The sequence below is a fragment of the Heliangelus exortis genome, chromosome 3 (genome assembly GCF_036169615.1).
Source record: "Heliangelus exortis chromosome 3, bHelExo1.hap1, whole genome shotgun sequence".
NCBI lineage: Eukaryota > Metazoa > Chordata > Aves > Apodiformes > Trochilidae > Heliangelus > Heliangelus exortis.
Window position 1 is genome coordinate 104,508,497 of NC_092424.1, and position 19,717 is coordinate 104,528,213.

Consider the following 19,717-nt stretch of genomic DNA (forward strand, 5'->3'; position numbering starts at 1 on the left):
TGTGCATATCATAGTTTATTAAAATAAGTTATACCACCACAAACTACTTTCCCATTTAATGGTCAGATGACACAGGCACATTTCTTGCTCTGCCTTGCCACTTCACAATTTCATATAATGTGACACACTATAGCCATTCTTTCTTATTTTTTTTAATTTACGTTTGAGTATAAAAATGCAATTCCTGCAGAGAAGCAGTCCCTGCCATATTATTTGTAATACAAACTGAAGCACAGCAGGCATAGGGAGTTTGGTTATAAAATGACTGTGCAAGGAGATCCTTAGGGTCACCATATTTTCAAGCCTGTTGTCTTCCTGAAGTCTTCATGACATTTGTCCATGGTAAGGAGCCAACTGCTGTTTTGTAAGCTGTGTAAAAAAACAAAGCCTGCTGAGCACAATAAGAAGGATTTCTTCTGAAAGATTATTTTAGAATTAAGCAGAGCGATAGCTCAGACAACATTCTGTCTGCCTTCATATGCCTGCAGCTTCTCAGACACCTCATCTAGTGATCAGTTGTTAAGGACAACAGAATTGATGGCTATAGGATTTGGTTTATTTATAATCTTTCTCAGTGCTGCCTTTTCAACAAACTGTTTTCTAAATAGGTCAATAGGTGCTTGGAGCAGAGATTTTGAAACACTGTAGGGATCTGTCAAGGTCTGGCATCTTCCCAAAAGGTCTCAAGAACCCAAATTTCTTTGAAGTAGTAGGACCAAGTGATATTCAGGGCTGAGGAGCAGCAGCTGGTTGTCTCTGCTGCTTTTTCCAAGTTGTCTTCTAAGGATGCTAGGGATACAAATTGCACACCAAAGAATAACTTTGAAAGCCTCAGTTCTTTGTAATAAAGTATATTTGTAACTTGAAACCACCACATTTTCTTGCTTAACATCAGCTCTTTCAGGCAGATAGTTCCCTGAAGGATATGCTACTATTAAGATGACATTACAGGTTTAACTGTCTTGGTGTTCAGTTTTAACTACTTAGGTAGATTCCCTGCAATTATATATTATCATCCAAGAAAAATCAGAGTCTTCCCTACACCTTTGTCAGGTAGATAAACTGAACTCCAGGAACTCTCCAAGAAGAGAGATTTGTGATTAGGCCTTATAAAAGTAACTTTGAATTTATTCAGGCATTAGGAAAATCTTGCGTTCTTGAAAGACATTTTCATTCAGTTTTCAGAAAGTGTGGTGAACAAAAATTTAATTATCCGTATGAATGACAAGTTAAAATATAAAAATTATTAGTCTCCTGATTAGCATCCTCTCTCTGATTAATCCTAAATATCCAACTCTTCCTTGCTATTGAAGCCTCTTGGATCAGGATCACAACCACAGATGCAGTGCTCCCCTAGATTAATTCCTATCTGAACAAGAGCACCTTTTACAGGAAAAAAAAGCTTTCAGTCTCAAAAATTTCCAGTGATGAAAATCTTGGTAAATGTCACAGTGATCAACCACTTTCACTTCTAAAAATTGTGCCTTATGTTGAATCACAACCTGCCCAACTTTAACTCTGAGTCATTAGTTCCCTCCATCCCATCCCAGGGCATTTATTCCAGCATTCCCGTTTGCTGCGGTACCACAGAGTTCACCACTTTGTCTTTTCTTTGGTTTTTTTTGTTTTGTTTTTTTGTTGGTTGGTTGGTTTTGGGGTTTTTTTTCATCCTGCATGTTTGTGAAGGCGCTGCAGCAAATGAAGCCCCACGGTCCAGGGCACAGAGCTGGCACTTCACAGGTTCCACAGAGCAGTGGCTTGCCCAGGGACTCCAGGGAAGTCCCTTTTTCAGGGAAGAGAAAAAGGTACACGATGGCTGCTTGGGACAGTGCCTGTGTGCAGAGGTGGGATGCAGAGGTGATGGGACCATTGTCACCCCACCTGTGAAGATGTCACGACAATGTTGGGACATAACAGGAGGGCTCAGAACTGACCTTTTGCTACAACTGTTAAAGTCATCTGGAAGAATTAGGAACAGAGCAATGCCTGATGCTCTATTATAGCATATATATAATCTAGGGGATGTGGGCATGTGGGTTTGATCTCTATCTTGATACTAAAGCCCTTCAATGAAATGTGAAAGCTTAATGGTACTTATAACAACCAAAGTTCTGCTTTACAACATTTCTAAAATCACAGTGAAAATACTTTCTGTGTTGAGGGATGTTCCTTCCCTGACTTTTGTCAAAACAGCCACCTCTAAAACACCAGTAAAGAGCTGAATGCAGAAGACCATGTAAGAAAAAGGATATATTTTGTGGACAGAGCTTCAAGGTGTGAGGTGACTGAGTCCTGCAGGGCAGCTATGGCTTCACACTTGCAGGATTCCTCATTTGTTACAAGACTGCTTGTTATGGCTCCTAAGAGAGAAAATAACATTTAGAATATTTATGACAATTATTGAAAGTGTAAATCCCAGGAAAATGCTTGATTCTTCAACAGGAGTGGAACTCATGCTGTAGGACTACAACAGACACTGCAAGCCAGGGCAGTCAGGAAGAAGGGACAGAGTGAACAGGGTTGGCGTGCAGCCAGAGACATCAGTGTCATAGTCCAGAAACAGGACAGGAAGAGGAAACTTCACTTTGAGGAGGCAGCCAAGCAGGGAGTTCTTAGCCTGCCTCCCTGGATCCTCTGCACTCCTTAAATTAGACTGTTATTGAACAATACATAAAGCAAAGCCCGGGTGCAGGCACCAACCAGGCCCCCCATAAACTCTAATCACTAAACTAGAGTGAATCTTCCCTTTTCCTCTCATCCAGAATACCCTCCACCACAAAAGATGAGGCACCTGCAGAAGCAAAATGAGTGTGTTCAAGTGCTGCAGACTGAGAAGGTTCTGCAGCCCAGGTTTCTATCAGGTAAGCAGTACTCCAGCCATCAGACTACCCACAGAGCATCACTGGAGACAGAGTCTGTTCATTAGCTGTATTTAAGGCAATGACTATTTGTTGAGATTCTCTCCAGAACAGTGATAGAATCATAAAATGGTTTGGGTTGGAAAGAACTTTTAAAGATTATCTGGCCCGAATCCCCTGCCACAGACAGGGACATCTGTCACTAGACCACATTGCTCCAAGCCCCATCCAACCTGGCCTTGAACACTTCCAGGAAGGAGACTTCCACAGCTTCTCTGAACAACCTGTGCCAGTTTCTCACCACCCTCACGCTAAATTTCTTCCTCATATCTAAATGTATCTAAACAGACACTAAATCTGTCTATACAAAACCAAGGTCTATACAAAACCAACCCCATCAGTTGGATTGTGATGGCATTTGGGGTACCTTCACTCCCAAAAACAGCACTTCTGAGAATGCATTAATACCAATTAAAGCCTTCAGCAGTTTTGCAAGCCAATTTTAGACACATAAAGAAACAGTGAGTGTCAGAAATTGGTCATTTTGCATCAGATTCTGAGACATGGGTGGAAGCTACATACCCAAGGCTTGCTTGGGAAGGACTTAGAAGAATTGAATTTACCACTCACTAAATAACATAAAAATGAAAGTAGAAGCACATATACTAATTTTAAATATTAATTAACAGAGGTTAAACTAAATCATCAATGTGTATCAGCTCACAAGTACTCCTGGTTTGTAACTTGGGCAATGCACATGCACAGAAAGTATAATTTTTGATTCCTCAAGAGGTGTGAATGCAGGGCCATTCCAATGTTACATTAATATGGATAGAGGGAACAGCAGTGTTCAAATTAATTTGAAATCTGGTAGAAAGGCACAGCAATATTAACAGAGGAGCCAGTTAATGTAACAGAGAACTAACCTGTTTCTTAGGAAAGAGAAAACAAGAACTGTTCATACTCTGCACTGATTCCACTGAATCACAAGGCTTGTTCCAAGACCTCTTCCAGTCTTACCAGGGATCAGCCTTAGCTGGCCTCAAGAAATCCTTTTTCTTCACCACAAAACCAGGGATGATTACAAATGGCTGAGATGATTGGTGTATAACAACATGTCAGACATCAGCTGATGGCTCTGAGTTCTTAGCTGCATGAAAAGTAATTTAACCTCACCCACTCCATAGCAAAACAGGAGTTAAGGCAAGCTAAGAACAAATGTATCAACACCAACTGAAGCACAGACACTGTAGTGAGATAATTGCCTTCCTCTGAGACCAGAATAATAACTTTCCAAAGGCAGAGCCCCTTAAAAGAGGGGAGCCCTTTCCATAAGTCCTCAGGAAGAATTACTTGTATGCAATACCTATCACTTCAGACATGTGTTTGTATGCTGCTTGTAGAGGCATTAACAGCAGATTACAACTATTTTTTTTCTGTAGATACATAAATGCATAGATAATCAATGCCAAGTAAATCTTATGAGCATAAACCAGTAAAACGATGGAAACAGGATACCTGGATAAATTTCTCATTTTTCTGAATTGTTTTGGTTTCTCTTTTTCCTTACCAGCCATGCCTTTGATATTTCCATTTCTCAAGAAAACTGAAGGCTGCTTGAATTATAGAAAACAAACTGAAACATATTGGTTTCAGAAGGTTGTTCAAAAAAACTATGAACAGATTCATTTCTAGCAGTGCAGAAATTTGTTTGTATTAGAGCCAGTGTTGAAACTGAAGTCTTCTTGATTCCACTGAACCTGTGTTTGTTCAGCTCCACTGGCGTTATAGGTGATGTACAAAGAGGAGCTGTTTGAGATTGAGCTGGAGGAAGGCCAGCTCAAAATATCACACCAACATGACTGGTTTCCAACCAGCTTCCAATTAAGTTTTGATGTTTGCATTTAAATTCTCCAGTGACAGGTACAGACCCTCATTGGTCTATGTCTGTTTTAATGAAATTACTTTTCCAACCAACTTTGGCAACAGCCTAAGGGTACCCTGAAGTCTTCCACAGGCCTCCTGTGACATTTAGAGTCTTCAAATATTTGATATTAAAAAACTCAGGCACACCCATTGCCACTGGGATGCCCAAAAAGTCATACAAGACATGCTAGGTTTCTGTTTTTACACTGCACTTATGTTTAAGCCCAGCCCTACAGAAAATACTATTTTTTTCAGGTAGTATTCAGCTGTATCCACTTATTCTACATCTTTGCTCTTCCACAGGGTCCTTAGCCTCTTGATGTAGTGGCACATTATTCCTGCTCTGAACCAGAGATCAGACCAGGTACTTCTTGAGGTCCCTTCCAGCCCAACATTACTTATGATTCTGTATCAAGTGGTGCAGAGGTTCTGCCAGCAGCTGATGCCATTATTGCCCATGTGAAGGGAAAGTGGTTGGTGAGTTCATGCCAGTCCCACTCAGCTTGGAGGAGTGGACAAGAACCCATGGTTTAGCATTGCAGTAATTCTTCTGACACCAGTTCTGTTCTCCTCTGCCCTCCCCCATCCTTGAAATGCTGATAGGCAATTGAATCCCATGCCCCAGAGACAGATGTAACAGAACCCTGCCTGGCCATTCCCCCCAGTTATTCCCATTTCATAAGGAAATGAAGCTTTATATTTTTAAAATCTGGTGGAGCCCTTAAATGTGTGATGGTAGGTAAGAGTCAGCTGCAGTTTTCAGTACAGCAACTGCTAAAAATAAACAAGGAGAATCAACCATTAATGGAAATGGGCAGAAAAGAATGAAAAGGGATTATACTTTCAGAGAGTTAGTGAACTGATAGAACAATTCTCAAGCAGTTTAAGAGGATTTAACATATTCAAGAGGTACTTTAGTAAATATATGCATGGGGGGAAAAAAAAAGAAAAAAAAAAAAAGAAGAAGAAGAAAAAAAAAAAGCCAAAACATTAAATCATTACTTGAACATGTTTTCTCATCTAGACTTAAGGTGAAGCTTTTATAGCAGTCACATATGATCCACCATTACAGACACAGATTTGCTCACAGTCATGGGTTCTTGGTGCACAAACATCAGTCCCTACAGAATGCATTTTGGAGAAATAGTTATCCAAAACCAAGGTAACATTTTTTTTAATGCTTACCAATGGCCATGCTTTTGCCTGCTGGGAGCCTGTCCGATGTGAATCTTACCAAGAAAAGTTTTATCCTGGTTTGGGCCAGGATAAAGGTGATCTTCTGTCTTGTACTTTTGCTTTCAGCTAAGTCTCTTGTAAGTAGCTGCACTTGCTGAAATTAACAGCAAGTTTCTCAGACAGTGTCTGCTTCTAGGACTGATAACACTCAATCTTTATAGTTACAGCCAGAGATTGGTGTGTAGAATCAAGGACACTGCTCAGTTCTGGGGAACATTTTGCCCTCCAGAAGGAGTAAAGAGGTCACACCTGAACTCCTCCCTTAGGGAGGAACAAACAAGATAAATGACCAAAATTGACCAAACAGAGCATTCCATCCCATACATGTCATACTCAGAATAAATTTGAGGAATCACAAGGGTCGAACCCCTTCCTGCCCTTCCTGCTTTCCCTTCTTCAGCTGTCCCTGTTTCCTTCAGCATCCTGGGAGGATTCCATCTGTTCATCTGCCTGTGCTCCTGACCCGTGCCAGCCCTTATCTGTGTGTTCCTGCCTCCAGTTCCCAACTGCTGCTGACTCCAGGAGTCCAGCCTGGACTTTCCCAGGGCTGCCCTGCAGCCTCGGTGGTGACGTGAGAGCTATTGGGGGAAGGAGGAGAGGAACGTAGTATCAATTTTCCTGTATATTTGTATATATTTAGTAATTTCTCCTATTTATCATTACTGTTTCATTAAAGTTGTGTAGTTTAGTTTCCAACCCGTAAGTCTCTCTCCCTTATTCTCTCTTCTTTCTTTATCAGGGAGGAGAAGAGGATTAATAGAGAGCATCTGTCATTTGGTTTAATTGCCTGGCCAGTGTTAAACTGTGACACCCACCAGATGTGGAGTGCCACATCCCCTCCTCCAAAGGCATGCTAGGAAATATTTCCAGGATACAGTCATGCTAAGGACACCAGGATGAAAAAAACTTTTTTTTTTTTTTAAATTACATTTAAACTATAACACAGAGTTATCTGAGAAACTAAAGACACAGACAGCAACATGAAATTCAGCCTGGAGTAGAGGAGGCCACCTCAAACTCTCCTGTGCAGTTTCCAGAGCACCCTGTGTGTGTAACCATAGCTCTTCTCTAGTCAGTCATTTCTCATTTCTGGGTTTGCTGAATATTTCATGTTTATCTGGAATGCAGTGAAGGCTTTAGTTATAAGGTGATAAAGAAAGACTAAGTGGCAAGCAGATAGTAGTGCTATTGCACATGAAGTGCAATCTCTGTGCAATCTCTGAAAACTGCTGGAAGTGGAAAAGGCAGAGACATAGAATTGTCTCATAAGACCTGAATGTAAGGAAAGTTTCTCAAACAGCTCCAAATACATCAGCCTGCTGGTGAGAGCTGTTTCAATACACTTACTGAACTGGGGGAGGGCATGGGGGGATAGGGACCAGCAATCTGCTCTTACTTGAGCAAGTCTTCTGGTCTGCATTCAGGGTGTAGCCGTGGTAGCAGTCACAGGTATAGAACAAATCATCCCTGACACAGATCTGCTCACAGTCGTGCCTTCCAGGTGCACACACATCAGCAGCTGAGGAAGGCATTTGAGAGGATAAAAGAATATTAATGAATACCCAAACTTCGGTTTAGCTGATGTCAGTAATTCCCATTTGCAAACATATCTTCCTTTGCAGAATGTTTTTCTTGCATGTCAGCATGCTATTAGCCAGGGTAGGGTATACTGGGTGTGTTTGTGTCTGGTTATCAACATCACTAAATTAATACAATTTTTGGAACTCTGGCAGCATTTTTTTTTTGCAGTTGTAAGGGATGGCAAAAAGACCTGAACTAGCAGTGACCCAGTAACAAAACAACTACCCAAAAGAATTTCAGAAAAAAAATATCTAGATTTTAAGAGAGTATTTGGGATTATTTCAGTTCTAATTGGGTTGGCTAAGACACTGTTTTATGGAGTGAAAAGACCATAAACAGAAGAGTATACATGGCTGCTAAAAAAAGGGGAGAGGCATGGCACCCATTGCCAGTTACAAAGTGGGCACTTGATGTGTGAGACTGAAGTTTTCTGCCAAATTTAACACATCAGCTCTGAAAGGGCAAGTTGTGAAGGAGTTCCTATATTTGGATATCCTTTTAGTAAGGAGGTCCAGTAAAGCACAAGAAAAGACAGACAGACAGAAAGAAAGAAGAAAAGGAATAAAGAAAAGAAGGGAAAAGAGTGGGAAAGAAGGGGAAAGAAAGAAGGGGAAAGAAAGAAGGGGAAAGAAAGAAGGGGAAAGAAAGAAGGGGAAAGAAAGAAGGGGAAAGAAAGAAGGGGAAAGAAAGAAGGGGAAAGAAAGAAGGGGAAAGAAAGAAGGGGAAAGAAAGAAGGGGAAAGAAAGAAGGGGAAAGAAAGAAGGGGAAAGAAAGAAGGGGAAAGAAAGAAGGGGAAAGAAAGAAGGGGAAAGAAAGAAGGGGAAAGAAAGAAGGGGAAAGAAAGAAGGGGAAAGAAAGAAAGGAAAAGAAAGAAGGGAAAAGAAAGAAGGGAAAAGAAAGAAGGGAAAAGAAAGAAGGGAAAAGAAAGAAGGGAAAAGAAAGAAGGGGAAGAAGGAAAAGAAAGAAGGGGAAGAAGGAAAAGAAAAGGAAAAGAAGGAAGAGAAAGAGCCCCATCCTAGTTATATCAGGAAGACCTGTATGATAATCAGCATACTACAAAATGAGATTCAAAAGGGGGGCAAAAGCAAGGATATTAAGGAAATAATCTGAAATCTGCCTGTGCAAGGGGATAATAAGTGCTATGAAAGGGGGTTCAGGATTGGATCCCCAAAGGGGATGCCTAGTTGAATCTACATTTTTTCACAGGTGTTCATTAAATCTATATAATGCCAGGTGAGTTCCTAATCTTAGGAACTGTATTTTTAAAAACAGCTTCTAAACTAGGCAGGAAGAAATACTGAAGCCAAAGAGGCTTCACCTCTTTGATATGAAAGATGTATGACTTAAATGGAGAGATTTGCCTGGGAACCTCCTGGAATTGGAAGCCTAAGTTCAGTGCTTTGTCACACAAGGTGTTGTAAGGAAAGAGATTATGATTGAAGTGGAAAAAAGGATTTTGCATAAATAAATCAGCAGGTGAGACATCCAAAGAAAATGAAGTTCAAGTCCTAATCGAGTGAAAATAATGTAGAATACATATTAATGTGTAGGCACTATATCCTTCTAAGTACATCCTTAAGTACCATTTACATCCATGCTTCTGTTCTCCACAAGAAACCTTTCTCCAGTGGGAAAGAACATTTAGAGACCCGCACTGGGAAAGAACATTTCCTTCCATCATCTGGAGCTCTAAGGCTGGAGTATTTTTTAAGCTCTAAACACATCCTCCAGAAAGAGGGATCACACCTGTGATTCATGGGTCTCAAATTATTAGAGGAAACCTGCACAGCTGCATTGTATTTTCAGCAATTGTACAGAAACTCTTGTATAATTTGACAGAAATTTAAGATAAAGTAAGATGCTTTTTAGAAGCTACTTGTTTTCAACAGGCCTTACCTGAGCAAGTCTTCTTATCTGGATTCAGAATGTATCCTTCAAAGCAGCCACAGCTGTAGGATCCATCATTACTCAGACAGACCTGGGCACAGTCGTGCCTTCCAGATGCACACGTGTCCCTGGCTGTAGTGAACCATGTTGGAAAGAAGAAACCTGTTAATCCCTCCCATGCACTCAAGCATTTTGGGTGCTTTAATGTTTATAAGTACAATTTAATTAGGATTCAAGTTAGGATTTAACCAGTGCCCTGCTATATTATTAAATTATGCTGCAGACAGCTGAATTCAGTTGTTAGTTATTTAATGGAGGAGGCAGATAACTGGACTCCAAGGCATTATTAGCTCACATCTGACTTTCATCAGCAATTCTAACAATCCTGAATATCCCCAGTAAGGATGAAGCTGAAACACCATGCTGAGATGTAACTTGCCACAGGTCAGGGCAGAAGTTGTTTCTTCTAATATTAGAATTAACTATGGTGAATAGAAATTTATCTTCCTACTTTCATCCATGAGCTGAAGGCAGGCACAAAAAGCCAGACATGATAGGTAGAAATGTTATTAAATTGCAAAGAGATGTAAAGCCCAGTGAGAACAAAAGCAAACAAGCAAAAAATCTGAACACCAGAAGATCCTGTTCTCTATTCAGAAATAAGAAGAATGAAAACTTCAGTGAGAAGAATGCTTATGTGCTCTCAAAGGGAGAGATGTGCTTACCCCTTATAAAAGAGCTACCCTAAAGCTGGTGCTGCTCAAAACCTCTGGATTTAAAGAAACAAGCCCAGAGAAGTATTTTGTGGAAAAAAAGTTTATATAATAGGCTGAAGCTGCTGGTGGTGTAAGACTGGAGTTGCTATATTGCAGATTCCTGCACAGCTTGGAAGCAGGAGCAACAAGCTGTAAAAAAAAAAAAGATAGATGGACATGGCAGGGGAAAATCATCAGTTTTAAAGTTCTTTATGGACTTATGGCATTCACTCTCCAGTGGAGACACAGTGCTGCTGGGCATCTCTGGAACAGGTTCATCCTCTCCCAGGGACTACGTGATGTTTATGAAGTACTGTGAAGACCATGCAATGGTAGTTAAGTGCCAAATTGCATTTTTGTAATCAACATATTTAAAGAAAAATGCAATTTTCCTGTAACTGTAACCAAGGGGAAACAGCACAGGTGAATTCTCATTTTAAGTGTTGATGAGTGTAAGCAATTTTTCAATTGGAAACAATGGCAGTAGCTCACAGAAAATTTATCCATATCTCCATGAGTTTCACATATTAAAGAAGGCTTTAATTTTTACCTGAGCAAGTTTTCTTGTCTGGATTCAGTGTGTAGCCTTCATAGCATTCACAGACATAGGATCTGTTGTTACTCACACAGACCTGGTCACACTCATGCCTGCCAGGTGCACACATGTCCACAGCTGCAAGGCAGAAACAATAAATTGTTAATAAAAAGTAGTTTAGGATGGAGTGCGTAGTCACATTTCCAAATATATTTCTATTTGTAAACAGCTCAGAATGGCAATTGTAATCAACAGGATTAGAATAAGTAGTAGGAGAAAATATCTATGCAGTGTCTAAATCTGAAGACTTTGTTTTGGCATCTGTCCCTAATGAATGGGCCTGTAGGCATAATAAAAAGGGTCATGATGGAATCAAACTACTTCTCACCATTACTTGCAGCAGACATCTATTATTTATTATTAGATCTATTAAAATTGAAGGAGACACAGGAGTTCAGTGTTTCAAGGGAGGCACACAAGTAGCTTCTCAAATCCAATTACAGTGTTAAAAAGTGATTTTTATTTTTCTTTCCTAGTAATACCTGAGCAGGTTCTCTTATCAGGATTGAGAGTGTAGCCTTCATAGCAATCACAGAGGTAGGATCCACTGCTGCTCACACAGACCTGCTGGCAGTCGTGGCTCCCAAGTGCACACACGTTCACAGCTACAAAGGACATTTCCAGAAAAGGCATTTCAGTCATCCCGAAGGAAAGAAAGGGCCATTAATAATTTACACTTACAAAAGCACATCTTGCTCTGTTTGCAGGATTAGTGGTAGTAAATGGCAGTGCTGTGTCACTGTCACAAAAAGTTACAGGCATCTTTTGCAGCATTCTGTAGACAGAAAAAGTGGTCATGAAGGACACTGGGACAACTGCACTGAAATAACTCCCCACCTGGGGTGGCAAAAAGGCAAGATGAATTGGAAAGGGTGAAACAAGGAGAGATTTCAAGCATTTAGTAATATTACACTGGAAATGAGAACTCAGCAACAAAAAGGACACTCTGGCTTTTTGTATCCAAGCATTCTGGCTTTTTGTTCAATTACAGACAATGAGTGGAAAGAATCCCAAAATGTATCAGTCACTGTTTGGCATCTTACTAACTTCTGCTCACTGGCATGTAACCTGATTCAGGAACTCCTGGTATACTGGTAAAAAGCTCCCATGTAAACTGAAATGCAATATAAAAAAAAAAAAAGTAAAGGAAAAATAAAATTAAATATAAAGTAAAATAAATTAAAAACTGCAACACAAAGAGCATCAAGACCAGAAGGAAAAGAAACATGACCCAAAGGTACTAAAATAACAAAGTCCTCTTAGGGATGAAAAGACTGTCTGCACAATGATGTTTCAGATGTAGCAGCCCACAAGGAACCCCCACCACTACAAGATGAGTGTGTGAGGGCTGCAGCTACCTTGATCCATCAGGTTTAAAAAGCCAAGACCAAAAGAGGATACAGAGCAAAGGCAGCTTTACAGGCATGACAACCCCCTAATCAGAGGAGATACAGAAATAATGTCCAAACCTCAGAGAACTGAGAAGCTGAAACTACAAAAGGAGATGGAGTTTTCAGGGAGCAGCTGATCCCCCAGGGGACTGAGAACAGTGATGGAAAAGTAGAGTGCTGGATGGCAGGTGATGTAAATGTGTCGTGGTGACAGGGCAGACAAAAGGACTCTTGTAAAGCTGAGCTGTCCCTGCAATGCACTCTGTGTGCTGACAGCCTTTGCCTTCAGACATGGTCTAACTAAATAACTAATTAACTTCTGACTGATTATTCTCAAGTGTATTTAGTTAGCTTTGGATATGCAGCATCTTTGGTCACCTCAAGCTGCATCTGTTTCTCTCCACATTCTGTTAAGAAATCCAAGATAGATGCTTAAACTTAGATGGTTTTTAGATGACTAACTTTAAATGAGATGAAAAGTGGAAATGTAGAGGGAAAGGGGGGCTTGGAGGAAGGTGGAGGAAAAAAGTGGGAAGGGGAAAAAAACAAAGGCAAAGGAAATGAAAATGGAAAGGAGAAAAATGGGAAGGGAAGTCTGTTATTACCAGAGATTTTACTTAGATGAGTAGTTACAATGGGGATATTGACTACTGGTAAGATCAAACTCTAGAACAACAGTGGTGAGATAAGAAATGAGAAGCAATAATGCTTGACTCTTCTTGTGTATTTCTCAATGCAAGGCTACACTGTCCATTTCCTAAAACATGGAAGATTTAGATGTCCCCTAAGGAGGCTGATAGAAAGGTTTATCTCACCACTGGCAAAAACAAATCTCAAAATAAGACAGCATCTTTTCATTCTGCTACACCCTGGGGAATAAGAGAACGTGTATCCATGACTTATGAATAAAATCTGTGGGTGATACTTTCAGCTCTGAGAAGCTCAGATTCAAATGGTCAGATTTTTGTGGTAGGAAAGTCAAGCTTCCACTGACTTGGACATCAGTTCAAGGCTAAGATTTTCCATCTCCAGGATGGTCTCATGATGAATGATGCTCTCAATGCATCAAGAACTTGATCTTAGCCAACAATTTTGCTCCTGAACATTAGGATTTCTGTTTTCAGTTCATCCTATAAACAAACTTATTTGCCTTGGCCAAAGCAATGAATATCCTAATTGTCACTAGTGAGTCTAGATTTCTGACCAAAAAGCAGTCTGGAGCTGGAAAAGACCCACTTTACCCACAGTGTCTTACAAGACCCTCTTAAATTCCTTTGGTTTGTACAAGCTTTTTTAAAAAAAGTTACTTCCTTTATCCCATTTTTGTCCATGGATCCCACAGATTCTGTCTAATTGCATGAAGGCAAAAAAGTTACACTGGAAGTGCCCATGTGTGAGCTCTCTTTGGTTTATCCTCCAGCTTAATAAGAACCTAATTTCTATGCTTTGGCACAATAAACAGAAAGTTTACTCTTAAGAACAAGAGATTTTTCTTTGGTGCTATGAAAGGACTTGCTTTGGTGAGAACATAGTGGAAAACTAGTGCTATCCAGCTGGGTAGGCACTCAGATCCACCTCCATCAGCCAGAGAAAGGATGTAGTCACATCAGCAGCACAACATGATGTCAACCAAACCCCAAGGAATTTCCTATGGTAATTACTGGGCAAAGGTCCTGCCCCTAAATGGTCTTATACATTTATTTCATGTGCAGAAAAAAGGTCTATTCACTCTAGCTGTATGCAAAAAATATGGTGGTAATTTTTAGTAAGGCTCTGAAATAACAAAGTAACCCCGTGCCAACCAGGCTCCCAAGGCAATGGCTGTTAATTTAATTCTCTTACAATGATATTTACACCTGATTTTACCCACTACTAGCTGGAGATTTATTTTACAAGTAATTTCCTTAGAAATTTACTGGAAAAATCTACTTCATACAATATTTTAATTGTCAACAAGTCACTGTTAGATGTTTGTGAGGAAGGCCAAATTGTAGCTATCTATAGGCAGTTCTAAATATTCCAGACAGATGATGATCTGTAAATGACAATGGCAACTCACCCTGGCCTAGCATCATTAGTGGAGTTCCAGCCCAAACCAAATATACATCCAGCATTTTTCCAAGACAGCCCTGAAAGAACAAAGCTAATTCAACCCATCCCACAGCTCCCTGTCTAAATCAAGCATAGAGAAGCAGAGAAAGGTGCAAGCCTGGCAGATTGGCAAAGCCTGGCAACACCTGCAGAATGAAACCCATCCTGAGATGACTTTCCAGTGTGCTCAGGCACTTCATCCTGCACCAAATTCCTCAAGCTAGTCTGGTGGTTCACCTACCACACAGATTTACCTACTCTGAAGCCATAAAGAGCCCTTTAGCACCACACTTCCACCCTCCTTGCTTTCCCCTAATGCAAGAAGAAATGAGCAGACTGCCCAGTTCTGTTGTGTGCTCTTGGCAAGCCACTAAATATTCCAAATCCAGACCAGACTGGCATGTTTTATGTTGCACTAAATCAGACCAGCTGCAGAAGGAGATCCACTGAAATCAGGTCTGTTACTTGCATGGTAAGGTCACTATTCCAAGTAGAGGGTTGTTACTTGCCCTGCACTGAACAGAAGGGTTGGTTTGTTTGCCCTATGGGTGGCAAAGAAAATATGTAAATGGGATGCATAACACTTCTCAAAAAGAAAAACCTCTTTGTTGGGAAGCAGAACCACAGCAGGAGCCAAAGGGAGCCAAATTACACTGCCCTCTTGGACTGACCATCTTACCACAGAAAGTGTCTCTGAATTTGGATGTCAGCTTTTCAATCACACCATAGGTCTCCACATAGAAGATGTGTTCATCCAGTGGCTCACTGGCCATAACCCTGAGGGACTGCATGTCTGCCCGATCCACCCCAACTGCATAGATCTCAATGCCAGCTGTCTGGGCACTTGCTGCCACATCTTGAACCTGGTCTTGAGGTCGTCCATCTGTCACAACAATGACCACCTTGGGGATATTGAAGGTCGCTGGCCGGGTGCCCATTTCCTCAGTGAAGACTTCATCCATGGCAGTCTGGATGGCAAGGCCAGTCATTGTCCCAGCAGACAAGGGCTCAATGTGAGAGATGGCCTCCTTCATGGATGCTTTATCAAAGTAGGTCCGAAGAGGAAACTCTATCTTGACAGTGCTGGCATAATTCATGACTGCCACACGAGTTGTTCTTTCACCAACATCCAGAGTATCGATCATTTCTGACAAAAAGATTTTCACTTTCTCAAACTCTTCAGGTCGGACACTACGGGAACTGTCTATGATGAAGACAAGGTCTAGAGGATGGTTCTTGCAGGCAACATCTGTCAAGAAGGGCAGAAAACAATTCAGGCATCTCCTAAAGAGGACCAGAGTGCTCACCCTAGGCAGTGAGAGCTGTCCTGGCAAATTAACCCCTCAAGACAAATGTTAGCAGTGCTGAATCTTTAGGAAGAGGCTTAAAATTATAGTGAGCAAGCAAAACATTAGAAACTCCTAAATACTGATGTGGACAAGTAATAAATAATTGAACTTCTAAACATTAAAAGGGGTCCAAATTTGGGCCCCCAAAATGCCTAACTATTCTTGAAACAAGGGGTTGTAGTTCACATGTAACAGCCAACACAGAAGGGTAGCAATGACATATGAATGTCCTTACTTTCTATTTTTATAAAGATAAAGCCTGAATTCCATTTTTATAAGCCACAGAAATAAAATAGTAAAACAACTTGCTAGATTATAATGTGAACAGATCTTAATATTTTTTAAGGTAGTGACAATAGTGATTGCTGATGAGTAATTATTTCTTGTAATTCAAAATTCAAAGTACACAACAAGAAAAGTAAAGGCCAGCAGGAAAAAGATGCAAATGATGTTGTGATAAAGGCTTCTTTAGAAGTTGTTACAGTTTAAAGGCTTCTCGAACAGAAGAAAAAGTTAACTTATTTATTAATTAATTTTATATGTAAAAGTGAACGTTTACACAAATATTTATAGATTCTAAAACTCTTCACTGACATATAAATCTAGACTGAAACAGAAAAGCCATAGATCATAAACAAGCACCACTTCTGGAAAGACAAAAAATAATCAAGACAGCAACAGCAGACGACCTAAGCTGTACATTTTTGCCTGATATTCTGACCTACACTGATCATGCCATGAACTTAGTTTATACCATCAAGGTAGGTATTAGTACTGTCACTTCATGAAAACAGACAGCCCAAAATCACAGTATTTCTACAAAAGAGACATTCCACTCCTGCTCAACAGGGCATTAACTAGCAAAATATGAGGTGTTCAGTTTGGATTTACTCCCTGGAGAGTTGTTTTAGGACCTGATGCACCTTTCCCAGCTGCCATAAGGCTGACTTTTATTATTCCATTCCAATTAAAAAAACAATACAAAACAAAAATTCTCCATGTGACTCTTCAAAGTAGAGATGAAAACAGCACTTTTTTCCTCCCATTGCATTAAAAAAATTCTCTTGTGCAAGGAGGGAAAATCAAATCACAGCTATATCTTACTTCCATCAGGAAACACAGTAGCAGAATTGACTTTTCCTTGGCACAGAGAAATGGACTGGATACCCATCCAGGTATATTATATGTAATTCTACACACAATACCGTAACAGCTTTGTTTAAGGGGTTAGAAGAATCACTTTGTGCCCTTTGGAAAACTGAAAAGACGTAAAGAAATATTTGTGTAGCTTAAGACGTGAAAGAAAAAGAGACAAGAAGTCTTTTAAAAAAAAAAAAAAAAAAAAAAAAAAAAGACCAAATCCCAGCTTTGCAGGCAGAAAAATTAACTTGCTTTAGAGTAGGAAAAAGTAAAGCAAAACACACTTTTTAGCAGCATGATCCTTCTGTGAATCTGTAATAGAGATATTTGGAGAAATGAATACAGGTAAGGGAAGAATTATTTCAGTTTTAGAGATTAGCAAGACCAGCTTTTGCATTAACAAAAAAAACCAAACCAAACCAAACAAAAAAAAAAAAAAAAAAAAGCAAAAAAACCAACCAAACAAACAAACAAAAAAAGTTGGCATTTCTGGCTGCTAGCGAAGGGTCCGGGGCTGGTACACCTCAGCACGTCAGGGAACACCCTCAGAAGAGGGGTGATGGATGTCAGGCAGTACCGGAGCGCAGGGCCCGGGAAGGGCTGTCCGGGAGGATGCACGGTACCTGCGGAGGGGCTCCCGCGGAGCGGCTGCCGGGGGTGCGGGGGTCCCGGCCGGGCAGCCGGCGGCAGCAGCAGCAGGAGCAGCAGGGCCAGGCAGCAGCAGCCCCGGGTGCCGATCGCCCGCCCCATTGTGGCACCGCCCGCCCCGCTGCCCGCCGGCTTTAAAGCTGAGGGGCAGCCATGGGGGGTGGGGAGGGGGCACCGGCACCCCCGCCGCCTCCTCTCGGGGGGAGAAGGGGGGAACCAGCGGGTTCGTCCTGGGAAGGGAAGAGCAGAGCCGAGCTGGGCGGTACGGACAGGTCTGACACCTGGAGCAGCGGGAATGGAAATCTCCCTTTCTCCCTCCACTGGGGTTACTGGATGCGGCTCTGCTAACTTGGCACCTCCAGTCTCGGGACTTTCGCTCCAGCTTTTGTAAAGAACGGGAGGAAAAGCTCACAGAGACATGGCCGAGGCCCAAGGAACCACTTTTTCCTCTTGCCAAACCCGACCCAGGGCATTTCCTCTGGTCCCTGCACTGTACAGCTTTAAGGGAAAACATGGTTTAGGGCACTAAGCCATTATTATGTCCAGCAGAGCCTTTCAGAAGAGATCTTTGCTGAACCCACAGTCAACACACGAGGCTGCAGGACCATTTGTTCTCTCTGCAGCTCCCTAAAAGGAACAGGAACTCCCGATTTAGAACAAGCCACCACACCCTCAGCAGCATCGCCTCTTCAGATATTAACCCACTTCAGCAACCATGATCTGAACTGCACAGAAGAAGCCACCATCACACTCACAAAGCCCAAAAGTGAGACCAGGTTAAAGAAACCACCCCCCTTCAAGCAGAGGAATGCTATGGGACAGGAGTCCAGGTGAGTAAAATAGCTTTCATTTCTTAGGTAGCAGCTGTGTTTGAGCACCAGCACATGGCACACACATCACATGAGTTTCAAGCAGTGCCAGCTGCTGCCCAACACTGCTCACTCCTGTGATCACCCACCCAATATTTTGGGCAGTCTCACCCACACCTTGGCCAGAGCTCTGCCCATACCACACACATTCTCATTCCTATGATGCCCACTCATGGTCACACAGCTAACAGAGGAGCAGGGTTTTTGGCATCTGTAGCACACACAGAGAATCCCTTATTGCAAATGGATCCAGGCCAGAGCACATTCTCTGGGACCAGAATTTGAGTACCATGCACCACTGCAGCAGTTTCAGCTCTATGTTCCTTAGACCACTTTATTTTCACAGAATTGTAACAGAAGAGACCTCTAAGACCACTACGTCCAACTGTCAGCATCCCCCCCAGTAAAATATATGCATCAATATCTGCATCATCCACTAGAGCATGTGCCTCATCTATGTTTGTTGAGTACTTCCAGGGACAGTGATTCCACCACCTCCCTGGGCAGCCAGTTCCAACACCTCACTACTCTCTCTGTAAAAAAAATTCTTCCTTGCATCCAGTGTAAACCAGGAAAGAGTCTAAGTCAGGAAAGAGGTACATCCTTGAGCAGACTGGAATAATCAACCTGTATGGTGTAGCAATTTGAATTTTTTTTTCCAAGAGCTGAGCCCAGATCCCTTTCACCCTCCAAAGTAAAGCTTTTTTTTCTTCAGATAAATTAGCAGACCATTAAATTATCTTTTACCTCTTATTGGAGGAAGAACAATAGAAAGGTTGCTTTGGATTTTTTTTGTCAGTCTTTGGTTTTTTTGCTGTTTGAGTTTGTTTTGGCTTTTTTGTTTGGTTTTATTTTAGAGGAAAATTTCTGAAGTTATGGAATATGTCCAACAACTTTGGACGTCATCCAGTACAAATAATGTTGTAGTCCTACTGTATGTCTGCCTTGCTTTTAACAACTGAGCTCATCAGACACCAAATTTGCTCTGAGGGTGAGGAGCTTCCAGTACGAATCCCTTTTGCCAGTTTATACATAAGTAGCAAACAGACAAGCAAAACACAGAACTCCAACTGCAAGGGCTGCAAGACAAGCTTACACATTGAAGGGAATCCATGTTCTCCACCCACAGCAGGACTTTCACTGAAGAACACAGATCAACCACTGAGCAACCTGCAGAAAGCCAGAATTCACTGAGCTGCATATATGTGAGACTATCTGCAGTCCACTGATGCAGTTAAACAAAAAAACAAACACATCCCTCCCCCCCAAAAAAAACCCCAAACCAAAATGAACAAAGAGAAAAGAAACCCAACACACTTTCTGCCCCAAAAATCAAGAAACCCCAAAACAAACAAACAAAAAAACCCAGCAAAAAACCACAAAAATTCCAA

General features: G+C 41.3%; 1 protein-coding gene across 3 annotated transcripts; it reads right to left on the reverse strand.

Moving 5' to 3' along the window:
• Positions 1-19,496, reverse strand: MATN3 (matrilin 3). 3 transcript variants are annotated; one of them, XM_071742001.1, is made up of 8 exons: positions 19,423-19,496; positions 15,000-15,569; positions 11,321-11,443; positions 10,794-10,916; positions 9,498-9,620; positions 7,417-7,539; positions 2,253-2,360; positions 1-508 (listed from the first exon to the last, which is right to left on the reverse strand). In XM_071742001.1, the coding sequence occupies exons 1-8, from the start codon at positions 19,424-19,426 to the stop codon at positions 453-455; spliced, it is 1,230 nt and encodes a 409-aa protein (XP_071598102.1). In that variant the 5' UTR covers positions 19,427-19,496; the 3' UTR covers positions 1-452. The 3 variants fall into 3 exon arrangements, with proteins under 3 accessions (XP_071598102.1, XP_071598100.1, XP_071598101.1); XM_071741999.1 differs by lacking the exon at positions 19,423-19,496 and adding an exon at positions 17,433-18,332; XM_071742000.1 differs by lacking the exons at positions 7,417-7,539; positions 19,423-19,496 and adding an exon at positions 17,433-18,083.
• Positions 19,497-19,717: the final 221 nt, after the last annotated feature.

Excerpts from the sequence above, each read along its gene's own strand:
- MATN3 (XM_071741999.1), bottom strand. The coding sequence starts at position 17,559 with ATGGGGCGGGCGATCGGCACCCGGGGCTGCTGCTGCCTGGCCCTGCTG. Across the intron at positions 9,621-10,793 it reads AGACAAGAAAACTTGCTCAG|CCAGGGACACGTGTGCATCT; the intron begins GTAAAAATTAAA and ends GGTTCACTACAG. Across the intron at positions 7,540-9,497 it reads AGATAAGAAGACTTGCTCAG|CTGCTGATGTGTGTGCACCT; the intron begins GTAAGGCCTGTT and ends TGCCTTCCTCAG.